This window comes from Sinocyclocheilus rhinocerous, unplaced genomic scaffold, assembly GCF_001515625.1.
Source record: "Sinocyclocheilus rhinocerous isolate Xijiao unplaced genomic scaffold, SAMN03320098_v1.1 scaffold642, whole genome shotgun sequence".
Taxonomy (NCBI): domain Eukaryota; kingdom Metazoa; phylum Chordata; class Actinopteri; order Cypriniformes; family Cyprinidae; genus Sinocyclocheilus; species Sinocyclocheilus rhinocerous.
Genome location: NW_015626390.1, coordinates 4,081 through 20,820, shown reverse-complemented (window position 1 = coordinate 20,820; position 16,740 = coordinate 4,081). Strand labels below are relative to the sequence as shown.

The window sequence follows — 16,740 nt, the reverse complement described above, 5'->3', positions numbered from 1 at the left end:
TCAAAATGGCTGAATCATCATTGACTCAAATGATTCATTCAGAAACAGATTAATTTAGGAATGGAACATCGCTGTGTTTCTCTGAGATGCACAAATGTTTTTCTCCGGCTTTGTTTGGATCTCTTTTTGTTGGCAAAACAGAAAAAGGCAATATTCTGTCTAAAATGTAACTCCATCAATATTAACTTCATATTGTTTGAACGGTTGTATAAGTAAATATGACATTCGTGATCACACTCGTGCTAATTTTCAGGAAAACAGTCCTCTTGCTTGTGTGATATTACTTAACTATATCATATCTAATAAGAAACAAATACCCATACAGCAATATTTTTGTTTTCATAACTTGAATTATAAAAGGCATTCTATTTATATTCTAACAGGCTTCATTAAGCAGTAAATGCCTTTGGATTTTAAAGATGTGTTTTTGTTTGTTTGTTGCAAGTGACATACCTGATAATGTCAGCTTGCACATCGTTAAAACAACAATTAGAATATTATATAACTGTATAACTATACACTATATAGTAAAGATGATGAGCAGCAGAAATGCTTTGGCCCGTATAGGGGTGGAACGTTTCAACTTACTCACGGTTCGGTTCGTATCACGGTTTTGGTATAGTTTGGTATTTAGGCAAAAACTATACTGTCAAATAAAAATAAAGAAAATAAGAATAATCTATATAACTACAAGCAACAGCACAAATAAATACAATAGAGTAAAGATACAAATAAAATAAACAGTTTTTTAGGTAGGTCTAACATTAGTTTTCAGGTACAGACATTGAATAAAGTAATGAAATGTAAAACAGCATTGCATATTTGACTGTATAAATTAAAGACTAATCTTTATTAAAGTTACAAAAGCTATTCAATCAAGAGCAGTGAGTGATTTCTTTGTTGTTACTGTTTGATTAATATTAAGAAAGTGCTGTCACTTTAAGAGAAGCACTGATCCAGTGCACTGATACAGTACGTTCAGCCGGCTATGTCTGCTATATTACAAAGACACGCATTTTTACAATTTTTGTGTGAATTTGTCCATTTAAACACAATACTTCAGAGAGAGCTTAATATTTGTGCGCGTTCTGAGGCGCGGGTTTGCGAGCTTCGGATGAGCGCACGCACGAATCTTCTCACTGCGCGCGCGAGCTCGCGTTTTCTGGCTCTGAAATGTTTAAACTGGCAAAGCTTAAACGAGTTTAGCTCAAACACAGATATCAACGTGTGCTGTTCAGGTCTCACCTATGCGCGCACGCGCTATCTGCACCCGGGTGAAGACGGAATAAATGCTCATATTCCAGCATACGGCATTCGCATTGAACAAGAGTGAATGGTTTGTCCACGTTTTTATTTTTATTTTTTCCATCACTGTTGTTGTAATGTATTGGGAAGCCAGAATGTGCATCCATCAACAGAAACATAGGCCTATATTAGTCAAACCCTGTTTGTTTTACGTGTTATTTATAGCAAACCATATTACAGATGCGTTGTCAGATTTAAGATGAAACGCGGTCCTAGCGTGTGCCAAACCGTGTGTGGAGAACCGTACGGTTCGATTTTTTTCCACGAACCGTTCCACCCCTAGTCCCATAGCCCAAAGTTCACTGTTAATGTCAGCATTTGGCTGCAAGGGAAACCCAATATGCCAGTGCACATGCATGCATTACCACAATAACTCTGTGTGTGTGTGTGTGTGTGTGTGTGTGCGCGTGTGGATGCTGAACGTTGCTGGAATAGCGAGTGCTTACTGAGGCGTGCTCAGTTTCGCTCTGGGGGGTTTATAGGTGGATTAGTGCTCTTTGGTTTTCACTCACTCTTGTTTTCTCTCCGTGTACTCGTGTTCGTCTCGTATTTCAGAGTACTGCTCATTTACCTCCGCTGATCCTCGGGTCTGCGGTCTGAGCTCAGTCTCGATGTACTTTCTTAATTGGATAGGATGGGATTCCACCTCAATATTTAACAGCCTGACGTGATCCTGGCCATTGATTACGGAGTAAGGCACGGCACAGTTTATACTCACAAGCTTGCAAAATCACTAATGCACAGACTGAATGAGATCCTAACAGACTCGATAACCAATGACTTTTGATATCAACATCGGTGTTTGAACGGAGGCAAATACAGCAATCTGTCATGCCACATTAAATACATTGTTTGAATTTGAATTTGAAAGCAGACTTTGTTTCTTATCAAAATTAAAACACTAAGTTTATTATGGTTATTTGATGCGAGACACTCGACACTACGAATATTATTTAGTCAGGTTGGGAAGATTAAGTAAACAACTGGACAGAAAAAAACAGATTTAAAAGAAAAGTTCTAATTGGGGGATTGAAACTCTTGAAATCTGGCAACCGCCACCATGAATGCTGCTTGTTACCAATGCAAGATAATGCAAATGCCAAATTACAATGAAGTGCATTCAGGATTAATAACCAGCGGGCAAATATCGCAGATGATTATTCTTAATAAATCAAGGGAAGCAGAAATCGTGATCATGATTAAAATATTATTCATCGTGCAGCCCAGTCTGACCAGAACGAACACTGAACTGAATAGATCCGAATAATGTCTCTATTGTCTCCATAAGATGGGTTTCCATAAACAGGAAAATATCAGAATCATTTATCTCTGTGAAGCCGCTTTGACACAATCTGTATTATATAAAAAGCACTATAGAAAGGAGCACTGAATAAAAAGATCTACCTTGAGATTTAAAGTGCCCCTATTATGGATTTTTGAAAATAACCTTTCATGCAGTGTGTAACACAGCTCTAAGTGAATGAAAACATCCTGCAAAGTTTTAGATCTGAAAGTGCACCGTGTATAAAGTTATTGTCTCTCAAAAGAAAGAGTCGACTCTGAATCATTGAAACGAGTCTTTTTTTAAACGAATCCCAAGCCGTTTCATGTTGACGTCAACATGAAACATTAGCATATTGCCCGCCCACTTGTTGGTCTTTTCGCGTTGGTCTGAATGAAAATGCTAATTAAATCAATAAGCCCCAAGAAGCCTGTAGAGTAATTTACAACAGCTTCGAACGCGGCTCAGCCAATCAGAATCAAGGACCGGAACTCTCCGGAACTATTGCCACTAGGTGCCTCTTTTGGGGCCGGTTGCACCAGCTAGACGAAAAAAAGCTGGGTGTAAGCCCTACGCTGGGCTTTGCCATACACAAAGCAGCACTGCGCTCACAAACGCTGCTTTATCAGGCATCACAGGCATGTTCAAATCGGACCAATCACCGCAGATTAGCATCACGCAAAGGAGGGGTTTGGAAAAATTAATCGTTGAGCGAATCGTTTGGGAGTCGTTGAGCAAGTAAGGTAAAAATAAATGCATATTATAAGACAATGAAAGTGTTTTTTGACCTTGCATGCATGTCAACCTGTTGTTGGGGACTCCCAAAAACCAAAATATGAACCTTTCTTTACCCATAATAGGCACTTTAAGAATCGATATTGATTAGTTACTCACTATTCCAGAAGGAGCACCATCTCGCAGGCCGTCTCGTAGACCTGGTGGAGATTGACGACTCGTGGACAGGCCGCTGCCAGCTCCAGCACGCCGATCTCGTGAAGGATCTCCGTTCTGCAATCCTGGCCCTTCCTCCTCTTCCTCATGTACTTCGCTGCATATGTTTTCCCTGTGCTCTTCTCCACACACTTCCTCACCACAGCAAACTTTCCTCTGATGGGGAGAGAAAACCAGAGGAAGAATGCTTGTTAGCAGTTAGAAGATTTCACATCGACCTCATACTGCGATTGCAATAAAATTTATGTGGATGATGATGATGATAAGCTCTGGACATTTTGATTAATCTAAGCTGATCACACAGCAGAAATCAATCTGCAATAAATCTCCATGTTCTGTGTCTCTCTGTGTGAATGAGTGAGTGATGTAGTAACACGTGATGCTCGTCTCAATATATGAGGACATGAACTTCATCTCCAGAGCTGCTCCGAGTCACTCCAGCAGATTTACAGAGTTTAAATAAAATTAAGAAATAACAAATTTAAGTCAAACACACAATGAAACTCATAAACCTTCACTACAAACCACCAAAATAAAAGTTTGGTTTAACTTGAAGAAATTGTAACTAAAATATGTTACCAATGTATACTAAAATATACTTTTCAAAGAAATAATAATAATACTAATAATAATAATAATGATGATGATGATGATGATGATACTACTACTACTAATAATAATAATAATTATTATTATTATTATTATTAAACAAAAAATAGAATAGAATAGAATAGAATGAATATCATACAGCATGCATTTTATTTGAAAAATAAAAATAAATACGTTTTGTTGTAAATTTATTTTTATTTTTTATTTGATTACATTTTAAAAGCATGATTAATTTCCTATTTTAGTATTAAATTTGAAATCAGTTCAAACTCATTAAATCCAGAATCAATCAATAAATCAAACAAACAAAAACAGAATTTAGGGGGAAAATAAATGGATTTCATAGAGCCCTAAACTAAAGGGATCTTTTTAGGTGGAGTTTAATTGTGAACAAAAAAGGTATATTTACAATCATTCTCAAGGTCTAACAAACAAATGGAAAGCATTTCCTTAACCATTCAATGCTAAATTAATATGGTGATATATATTTACATCATTTCATATAAGGGGGGAAATATTGTGATAATATTTTTGGCCACATCCCCTAGCCGTAATTTCATGGTGGTCTCACAGAGCCTAATTAAATTCACAGGATGGCTTTAACTTGATCAAGAACCACCGACTTATCTCTTCTACGTGTAAAACTACTAACCAGTGACATTTAAGGGCAAGAAACTGAGAAACTGATCATAAAATGAAGCATGCAGGTGTTTTTACTCCACCGATCTGCTTCAGATATGCTGTAGTAGCAGGGCTCACGTTTCCTCGCATCCCACTGAAGAGCGCGGGTCACAAACACACACAAAACAACTCCGTTCAGGGCCCCTTTCCATTGGACTGAGAGAAAGACTGGAGCGTGAGGGTTTGAGGGACGTGAAAGGCTGCTGTGTGTCTAAAGATGGCACACTTGTTATCACCGCGGCTGAACGTGCTTTTGTCCCGGTGGCAAATTTGCAGTATGAAATCATCCCGAAGCCCAAGCTGACCCTCTGTGTCCCACTTTTAGTGCTGAACTTGAAGACGCAGGGCACATGAGGAGAGAAAACTCGAATACATGCTGGCAGACGAGGACACACGTGGCCTGAGAGGATTCTTGAGAAAGCGGTGTACTGAAACGACACCGTCCCGCTGAGCTGTGAACTAGGCTTGCTGCGATAGACGGTGTTTTTGGTTATACCGGTGTTAAGCTGCAACACCGGTTACGTCATTTGCCTACAGCGGCACCGCCCCCTGGAAGTGTTTTTAAATATTCGTTTCTTATTTCACAGAGCAGGAGTCAGATTTTATTTATCACGTGAGGAGAGTGAGTCGAGCTGACTGACATGAGTGAGGTGAGAAAGACAAGACGATGGCAGAAGATTGTTTAGAAAGGAAATGCAAAGGCGCCTGTTTGGCAATATTTTAGATTTTGAAAAGCCTATTGACTGGAAGTTTTTTTAAACATTCTTTCTTATTTATTTGGTTCTACAGTGTTTGCTGATTACTTTATTTAAACTTTGTGTATTTTATTTATTTTATTTTACATCAAGGTGTATATGCCGTGCCTCCAAGCTTTCTTATTCGTTTTGCTAATAAACGCACTATGTTTCTTATTTATTTGGTTCCACAGTGTTTGCTGATTTTCAGTTTTATATACCTATTTAAACTTTGTGTAGCCTAAGTAATTTGTTATTTTATTAGGGATACATGGTGTATTTTTATTTGTTTTATTAATAAAAGTTCTGAGTTTGACGTTGTTGTTGCTTGAATTTAATCAACACCGAATTGCCTCTAATTTGAAAGTGAAAGTAAGATGCGCACGGCACTTTTACAAGCCATTTGAAAGTGAAGAAAAGAGGGAAGCTCAAACTAACTAATTCGAAAATGCACTGCACAGATTTAGGATGAACCGTGTCATTTCTGTACCAGCCACAGCAGGACTTTTATATTATGCACAAACAGAGAACCCCATTCTCAAACCCAGGTTACTGGTTCAGCCAGAAGCTGACATGACAAGCCATCGAAGCACAAAGTCAGTCAAAAAAGTGATTGATTTAATTGATATTTAATTCAATTCTATCAGCCAGAGAGAGAGAGTGAGAATTCTTAATTGACTCAATTCCAAACTCTTTTTTTCCCCCTTTGAACTATTCTGCACTGAAAAATGTGAACAGTGAGACCAGAATGGCAAAAACTTATTATTATTATTAAACTAACAAAATATTATGATAAAGACAAATGTCTTATTACAATACAAAAACAACAACAAAAATAAAGACAAATATCTTATTATATTACAATAATAATAATAATAATAATAATATTTTTATTATTATAAATAATAAACAAACAACACCAACAACAACATATGGCTTTACTATATTATTTTTTTATTAAATACTTACATAAGGTAAATATTTTAATTAAATTGAACTGTAATAAAAGCAATTCCAAACTAAATTTTAAATTCTTAATTTATGATAATCTGACAAATTTGACAAAAGACTTGGCGGCCGACTAAAGAGCGACTAGACTAAAGCAATAAGCGGCAAAAACCTAAAACCCCTTAGCTGTTATAAATTCACTGTAAACCACGGCTTCACGGGGCTTATTGCTTTTATAAAACGGTTATTCCATATACGTAGTAAGGTTTCACAAAATAAAACAGAGCAAATAAAGTGTAATGATATTAATAAAAACAGTATTCTTCCACCAAACAATGTAGCTCCTCAGAAACAGTTGTGGCTGTAACAAAGTGGTTGCCGAGCAACACACAAACGTAAACAAAGGTGTTGTTACTTTGTAGAGTCATTTACAACAGCTTCGAACGCGGCTCAGCCAATCAGAATCAAGCACCTGAACTATCCGCTTTATAAAAATCCTTAAAACAGACTCAAGAGTGATTTGAAATGCAGCAGGTGAAGTCTCAAACGCGCCTGAGCCGCGTGGCATGTGAAACGCGGCAGACACACGGCTCTTGCGAGAGGGGATCCACAATTCCAGCGTGATGTCCCGAGTTATTCACAACTGCTCCATTCTCAGGGCAGAAGACACGTCTCTGGAGGCTGACAGTATCAGATGTTGGCCAAGGACAGGCCCATAGACAAAATGAGTGAAGTGCAATTCCAGCACATCCTCCAATGTACTGCAAGATCAGCAGAACATCTTGAGCATAAGCCAAAGTGAAAGCAAGGTGGATCTGCTAAAGCATCCGTGTTATAACCATAACTGACCAGCTCATGTGATAGTCACGGGTTCAGGAAAGGACGTTTTCCTTATTTCCATCCCCATTCTGTCCAGATCTCCTCAGATTTACTACACACAGCTGGGACTGCCTTCCTCATTCCTTCAAAAAATGTGGAGATTAATGGGTAAGTGGGAGAAAAATGTCCTTGTTCTGAGCTGGCCCAATGAAATCTGGCTGTAAAGTTAAGCATCTCTGTAATGGGTTTCTTCACGACAGGAAGATTTTCATTTGGTCATTTGATATGCGAACAAACCCATCCAACACGTGACCCATGGAAAAGACAAGATGTTACAAGATGCTCTTTTTGTCCACATCAAGGTGCAGCAAAAGGATCAGTGATCAATTCAGAATCAACTATAGAATTTCAGTAAAGGAATAGTTACGTCTTCAAGATATTATATTAACTGAATATTTCAGCTGTTTTCTGTCCATAAGAGTCAGTGGGGTCCAAAAGTCTCAGGCTCCAAAGAGGACAAAGGTAGCGTCATTTTTTGTTTTGTTTTTGAAAGTCTCTTCTGCTCACCAAGGCTGCATTTATTTGATAAAAAATACAGTAAAAACTGCAAAATTGTGAAATGTTATTACAATTTAAAATAACTGTTTTGCACATGAATATCTATTAAACTGTAATTTATTTCTGTGATGCGCAGCTGTATTTTCAGCATCATTACTGCAGTCTTCAGAGTCACATGATCTTCAGAAATCATTCTAATATGCTGATTTGCTGCTCAAGAAACATTTCTGATTATTATCAATGTTGAAAACAGTTGTGCTGCACAATAGTTTTGTGGACACCGTGACATTTTATTTTTCAGAATTCACAGATTAATAGAAAGTTCAAAAGAACAGCATTTATTTGAAAACAAAAACTTTGTAACATTATTAATGACTTCACTGTCACTTTTGATCAATTTAATGCATCCTTGCTAAACAAATTTCTGAATGCAAACTGATTTTTAATTCAGGTCACAAACTGGATGTAGAATTGCAAGTCAAAAATTTAATAAGAGGTATTAAAATTAACTGAAAATTTAAAAAAGCATTTATTTTGTATTAAAAAAGCTGTTTAAAATGTATTAACATGTATAGGAGTATTAAAAAGTAAAAATGTAGGTTTTGAAAAACAACAGACAGACAGACAGACAGATAGACAGACAGATAGACAGATAGATAGACAGATAGGACTTCAAACTTCTGAATGGCAGTGTATATGCATGTCAAAATCCAATATGGTGACAATAATGTCAATGATGTTATTCATATAACACCAAATTGGATTTTGGCATACAATATCAGCCAATAGCTGATATGGTGTATTGTGCATATCTAGAATATAAATTAACTGCCTAACTAATAGGCAAATGACAAGCAATGAAAAAACAAAAATACAACCTTGCAGCTACAGTAGTGTAAATGTTCGAACAAAGCATGCAGCTACACATGACAGTAAGAGGCTGTTGGTGATTGAGCTGCATGACTCAGAAGCCAGCATTCATAAAATCCCAAAGGCCTCGTAATCGCTCTGATTGAGACTGATTCAGAAACACTAAAGCACCTTCCGCTCCTTTGAAAACCTAATAGGCTTTCACTGCCCTTGACTGCGTGGCTTTGGCATACCTTCATTTCCACGGTCTTGCGTTAATCTGGTCCTACTTCTCAGGATACGAAAGCCACGAGGGAATGTGAGAAAGAAACTCTAATCTCCTCACATAACACCAGCCAAAGCAGCTTCGGAGAGTCCATCGTTGCCAGTGTTGGGGAAAGTGACTTTTAAAAATAATGCATTACAATATTGGGTTACTCTTTAAAAAAGTAACTTATCGCGTTACTTTTTTATGGAAAGTAATGCGTTACAGTACTTTTGCTTTAATTTTTCTCATCTGGGCTAGGCTTCCTTGTTTGTTCTTAATATAAAGTTATTTTTTAGCAAATGTAAAAGCCCTTTCATTCCCTCAGGCTGAAGGAAATGTAAATTCACACTCAAGCATTCTGGATTGCATGAAGAATAGGACGCAGGCAGGAGAAGAAAGTTCATCACTTGCAATGCAGCAGTAAAAAAATGAAACAAATGTTCATCTAAAGTAATTTTCACTTATTAGTATGGTTGACTTAGATCATTGAAGGTAAGCAGCAAAGATATTGGTTAATAAAATTGGACTAAATACATATAGGATAGTTGTATTTAACATTTATTGCAGGTTGGCATCATATTCTGAATTTGCATTATATTGTTTTTCATTCATTTTGAAGGAACACTGAATCTGTTTCTGTGCGAGTGAGATGAGTAAACATGTTCATATTTAGTCTAGAGCTACAGTAAGATCATGTTCACACACAACGCCTCTGCACTTACTCCTGATTTCTGTCACCATGGCAACACCAGAGCTGTCAGTCAATACATGGAAACAAAGTAACTTGCATTATTTGAAAAAGTAACTCAGATATTTTCTTGTAAATTAAAAAGTAATGTGTTACTTTACTAGTTACTTGAAAAAAGTAATCTGATGAAAAGTAATGTTACTGATCTGTCAGATGTAAGCAAAAAAACAGATTTTTTTGTGCCGGTGTAAACGCAGCCTAAATGTTTTGAATATTGTGCCTAAGATTTGTGAAATGTTGAACTGTTTGGGATGTGTTTGTCATGTTCTGACAAAAAATTAATAAATAAAATAAAAAATAAAAAAGTAGTTTATAAAAATTGTTTAAAACCACCATTAACTATCTGGTTAAACATTTCACTCAAGAGAAGAAATCGGTCTTTAAACTTGAAAGAAATAAAGTTGTGACATTTATCGTGATAATTATCAATATCTACTGATATGAAAAATCTTACCATGATAATTTTTTGCCCATAATCGCCCGGTCTATAACTAATCGTGACAACATTTTGCAGCGTGAGCAGATGATTTAGAAATGAAATTTGACCAACGAACAATTTCCATGTCACACTCTGCATGATGTGGTGCAGATGTTTTGTCAAATATGACTTCTATTATTGTATGGAATGCAAAAAGTGCTGTGTGGTTAACCCAAGTCGAGGGCCTGCTGGAGGAACAGACTGTGATTTGGATTCGGCGACTTTGGGGTCTTTAAAATCGAGCTGCAGTCTCTCTCCGCAGTCATGTCAGCACATTTCCAGAGCCTCTGGACCCGCAGACAACACCCGAGCGCAATGGCTTTCATGTGTGCGGGTCTAGGGTTGATGGCAGGGTCACGGTTTATGTGAAAAGGAGCCCATATTAAACTCATAGTCTGTTCGAGTACACCGTTTATACCAGCGGTGGCGAACTCCGGTCCTGGAGAGCCGCAGCCCTGCAGAGTTCAGCTCCAACCCTAATTAAAACTCACCTGCCTGCAGCTTTCTAGTAACCCTTCAGGCCTTGATTAGCTTGTTCAGGTGCGTTTAATTAGGGTTGAAGCAAAACTCTCCAGGACTGACGTTCGCCACCCCTGGTTTATACGGTCAGCTTTCAGTCGAGTTAGAAAGTTATTCAGAATTTGAGACCGTGAACATTGGCTGTCGTTTGTCAGAATAAGAGGGTTTTAAATGCATGTATGCTAGGGCTGTGCGATTAATCAAAATTGTCATAAAATCGCGATTTGAGCATGCGCGATTTCTAAATCGCTTTATAGCACGATTTTCCGCGCCCCCGACCTCCCACAGTATGCTATCCGAACCAATCAGAATGCAGCGCACCTAAATGGAGCGCGAGAACAGAACAGACCGGGCGGGCATACAAACGTAGCGCCAGGTTCACACACTCCGTCTGTGGTGCGTATTTTGTTCCGCGCCCATGTTAACGGATCAGAGCGTTCACACTGCACGCGATTGCGGTCCGGCAGTGCGCTCCAGGAGCGGTGCGTCTGCAGCAGTCATGCTGCGATCGTTTCCGCACGGAATCTATTTCTGCTGTGCTGCATGCGCTGAATTAAAGTGACAGCGCATTATTCGCGGTAAAAATTAACATGGATTGACACAGAAATTTAGTAATTACACCATAAATGCATATAATTAAAGCCTACTGTTTCACAGTCAACACATGGCTTTTTGGCTAGATTTAAAACAAGGAAAAGTGCACTTTTAGATAAACAAGGCAATAATAGATGGCACTCGTGGTAGTAGTTAAACAAAGTTATATTTATTGAGTTTAAACGTGAATATGTCTATGAAAGATTGTATTACTGTACTGTGATAAAAGAGAAACACAATGCTGAAAAAGCATTTTCAGAAACAACGTTTGGATTTGAAATCAAAATAATGGATAAATGTTGTGTTTGTGGTAAACAACCGCGGATCAGGAGCGGACTGCAAACGCGTCCTGTGCAAAAGCAAAATGAGTCCGTGCTGCTTCTGCACCACATACGTATACTGTATACGCACTGCAGACGGAGTAGTAACCTGGCGTAACAAATCTATTTCAACACCTGAGGCACCGCTACAAAGAGCTCTATGACCAATGCATGGCAAACAAAATCCCTGGACACGGGATTTTTTTTTTCCTGCCCTAGGCCTATTCTAGAGACATTTTGTTACACCTTTACTTAGTGATTATTTTGCCTTATGTCTGTTCTAGAGACATGTTACAGCTTCTTGATAAAGCTCTGATTGGTTTTCTTTTGGAAATATGTTTCAAATTCACACTGAATGCATTAATGACTGTAAAGCATGTCTGTGTGTGTCAAAATCCTGATTAAAATCGAAATTGCAAAATTGGTCAAAGAAATCGCAATAGGTTTTTTTTGTCCATATCGCACAGCCCTAATTTATGCTTATCTAAATAAAACCAGACACTAGATTCAAGTCAAAGACTATAAATGACGCTGTTGTATCAGAATATGCATTCTATTTCTGAGTGCACTAGATGTCAGTCGTATGCTTGCCGTTTGTTTAGTGTTATTTTAGCGACAGACCTTGCATTGGTCTAGAAGCCTTGCAGCATTTAAATCACATTGGCAGCTCCGGCGTCTTCTCCTGAGCAAAGGAGGTTATTAAATCTTACAAATTCTTATGGAAACCCATTGTCCAGTTGGACGATGTGTAAAAATGACACGGTTTGAGCTACATGTGAGAGAACACTGACAATGGAGAAACAATTCAACAAGATGCCATTATTCTTTCTGTATCCCCGATTCAAAAGATACATAAAGCTCAACTATGCATTTAAAGCAAAAAGTCTTTTTTTCAAAACATCATTTAGTACTAGTTATAGGGAGTGTTTACACCACATCGTTTTCGACTAAAAACTGAAAACTTTTTATGCGTTTTGGCCAGTGTTGGGGGTAACGCATTACAAGTAACGCGAGTTATGTAATTAGATTACTTTTTTCTAGTAACTAGTAAAATAACAAATTACTTTTTGAAGAAGAATTTATAAGAAGGTTTGTTTGAGCTGCGCCTTCTACTGTACAGACTGAATTAACATTTCCTTCAGCCCGAGGCGTATTAATTTCACTTTTGGTGTGAGAGGGCTTTTACATTTGCCAAAAATATAACTTTTTTTATATTAAAAACAAACAAGCAAGCCTATAGGCCAGATGAGAAAAAGCAACACAAAAGTAGCGTAACGCATCACTTTCCATAAAAAGTAATTAAGCAACGCAATTAGTAACTTTTTAGGGAGTAACACAATATTGTAAAGCATTAAAAGTAACTTTCCCCAACACTGTCAGGCCCCCAAAACATTGTTGTGATGTAAATAAATGGCTAAAATCAATGCAAACATTTGAAAAGTTTTTTGAAAGCAATATCGTTATTGTCTCCATGTAAACGACAAAAATGCAAATCTGTGAAAATGGTGACATCATGCGCATGTGTATTATGTGTCCATGTTTTTTTTTGTGTGTGTGTGTGTGTGTGACATCGCCAACTACTGGCCTGGCATGCATAAAACAGTGTTTTCAGTCATTTTCAAGGAGTCCGTGTCATGTAAACGTACCCTAAGAGGGCAGAAGATACAAAGACACACCCACAAACCATCTGTACTCATTACATGGCTATCCAGCATTAAAAGGTTTAGTTCATACGAACAATATTTGAACACTGCAAAGACTTAGGATCAGTAACTAGCTATTTAAGGTTAATTTGACTTTGAACTTGGAAATTTAGTATAATCTGTTGAGGAAGCGCACAACATGGGTGATTTGAGGTAAATACCTTAATCCTCTTGAGTCTCTGCGCTTCTGTCTGCTAAAGGCGACATCACGGATTCAGAATGAAAGTAAATCAACAATACTTCCTCTAATGTACAATCAAGAGGACTTCACACAGATGACAATGATATAACTGGGGGGCAACCAAGCTACACATCCATCCACTGCACAATATTTCAAATTAAATCAATATTGCGATACGATATAAATATGCACTGCATCTCATCCAGTGTTTCAGTGACTCTGAGCAGCTTTGGTTATTAATTGTGAATCGAGTCGCTCTGTGACACTCAAGCAAAGTATCCTGATGAACATGTAACATTTCCCGGCAAAACGAAAGCCACAAATATTTAGTAATTCTACAGTTACACGAGACAACTTTTATTATTTACTTTATCATTTTTACTTGATTTTTCCACTTCATAACAATACTAGGCCTATTTTTTTTTATATATATTTCTTATTTTGTTTTTTATTTTATGTAATAATAAAATCACAATTCATTATATTATTTAGTCGTACTGAATAGGTCCAACAGTGGGAATGTGGCAAATGAAAACTCAAGTAGAAAGGAGTTATTATTATTATTAATTTATTTATTTAATTTGAACTTTATTTGGTTCACTTTATGGTTACTGAAAGAGGTTTGAGCTGGTTCTTATAAAGAGTACATGAACACCCACATTTTAACCCTAAAAGGACAGTCCACACTCTTCAGTTTTTTGTTTTTTTTATTGTCTATGCAGATTCACTCCCCAATCAAAAATCAGAAATGCAATAAATATTGAAATGTAATTTTTTTTCCCCAGTACCGTTCAGCCCTAGTCTCTGCATTATGTTTACATTTCCATAGTTTGATCTCAGCACTCTGTCGCATCCCCAGTGCTTTCTGTCACTCTTGTTGCTTCTCATTGAAAATGAATGATTTCCGGTCGCTTTGTCTTTTCAAATCACTGTCAGTGGGAACATCACTGCAGGCTGCTTCTCATCATGAGTGACAGTTTTAAAGAGCAAAGTAAGTTTGGGATGGACTATGCTGTGAAGGACATCACAGCTCCCTTACTGATGTCCTACAGCCATTAAAGGCGGCGGCGAAAAAGGCTTAAAACAAGTTTTACCCTGTGTGTTTTCTGCCACGCCACACTCCACTTAATGAATGTGTTATATGAGGCCAGCAGCACTTTATTTTCTGCCAAGTGAGCACTTTAGTTAAACATCAGCTTTTCCTCCGAGTTTCTCGGGGGAAAGTGCAGCTTTTCTGTGCTGCATTAATCAGCAACAGGCATCTAGAGAGAGCGCAGGTAATTAGCCTCGGACAGGAGCTAAAGAATGAAATAAACAGTGCTTTATATTTTCAAGTAAGTCTAACAGTATTCAGGTACAGAAATGTATTGAATAATCAAACATAAAATAACACTGCATAGTCTTCACTGTATAAATTAAATCTAATAAATCTGTGTTAATGCAACAAAAGTGATTTTTCTTTTGTTTGATTAGCATTCGTGACACAGAAAGCAACAGGAACATTAAACTGCTGTGAACCAATATACTGTTACACATCCATTTTCTTTCTCAATTGTTTACCTTCACCTAAGCCATAAGTAACTGTGTTTACAAGGATACTTGCAGAGACATGCATTTTGACAATTTCACACGTATAGTCATTTCAGGCTCGAATAGATGTGGAAGAGAACGGAATTCAGTGTTCACGTGCATCTGCGTGGCTCTCACCGTGTCTACACCAGACGCGAGCGGCACGACAAAAATACGATAGAACCCATTATAATCAGTGATGCTGTCTACACTGGATGCGGCGCGGCATGACACGACAAATCCCCGACAGTAAACTGATGCCTCGTTCTATTTATGACGTGCTGACACAAAGTTCAAATGATTTGCAATGTCCAGTGTAGACAGACTTTAGCTGTTGCGGAGCGGCATTTCCAGTGTAGACACGGTGTCTGGGTGTGAGCAAAGAAAACGATCAGTATAAATATAATGATCAGTATGCTAAACATCACACATCCTGCAATGTGACTATCGCGGATACACACATCGCAATATCGATGCTGAAACTATATATATTGTGCAGCCCTATTTTGTGTCCTAAATTATTTGCTGAAAATGTGCTCACCCTCAGGCCATCCACGATGTAGATGAGTTTGTTTCTTCACCAGATTTGTAGAAATGTAGCATTGCATCAGTGTCTCAGCAATGGATGCTCTGCAGTGAATGGGTGCCGTCAGAATGAGAGTCCAAACAGCTGATAAAAACGTCACAATAATCCACAATAATCCTGATTCCATTTTAACTTCAAATCATTGCTTCTGGCTAAAATATGAGTCCATAATCCAAAATAACACTTTTTCCAGTGAAAAAGTTGTTCCTTGTGAATCAAGACAAAAATACATATTAGAGCGTACAGGAGAAAAATATGTTATTATGGACTCTTATTTGGCCAGAAGTGATGGTTAAAATGTCTTGGTGGATTTTTTTATTTTTTTTACAAACATGCAGCTTTTCACTTTTGTTTGAACTCTCATTCTGACAGCACCCATTCACTGCAGAGGATCCATTGCTGAGCAAGTGATGGAATGACACATTTCTCCAAACCTGATGAAGAAACAAACTCATCATCTGTACATCTTGGATGACCTGAGGGTGAGTAAATATTCTTTTAAATCATTATTGAAAATCACAGTGACATGCATTTTATGCAGTTTATATAATTTAGGGTTTTAAATTACATATTTTTCTTTTTAACACCAGCAGAACTGTAAATGGCACGCTGCCATTACCGGATCTGTGACACGGCATTAAGAAACTTGGCACTTACATGCAAGAAGATAAAATGTCGCACAAATGTTTGAAAAATTACACTTCTCATTTTACATGGCACTCTTCCCATCAAATATCTCGGGTCTAATCTGCAGCATGCAGAATGAGTTCCCATACAGGCAAGGCGAAGACATTTGTTGATCTAAAGCGCTTGGCCGGCGTAGAGTGCTGGTTCTGATCCGTCAGTGCTGGGTGTTCCCAAAGCACAGTGGCAAAGGAATGCAGTATGTAGGGCTGTGCAAAAAATCGAAAATCATCTCGTCAGTAAAGCTGCTCCTGTGATTAGTAGTAAAGCTCCAGCACGTGCGTTCAGATGGAGCGGCATTTACTACACAGAGCCGTAGTTCACTGACAAGCTACACAAAATCACGTTCAAAAT

At 37.8% G+C, this 16,740-nt stretch overlaps 1 protein-coding gene across 1 annotated transcript in view; it reads right to left on the bottom strand.

Moving 5' to 3' along the window:
• The window catches only part of LOC107713878 (serine/threonine-protein kinase 17A-like), a 35,850-nt gene that overhangs the window by 16,429 nt on the left and 2,681 nt on the right, over positions 1-16,740 (bottom strand). Inside the window, exon 2 of the mRNA XM_016519527.1 lies at positions 3,482-3,694. Coding sequence (XP_016375013.1) covers positions 3,482-3,694 — 213 coding nt within the window. The remainder of the gene's footprint in view (positions 1-3,481; positions 3,695-16,740) is intronic.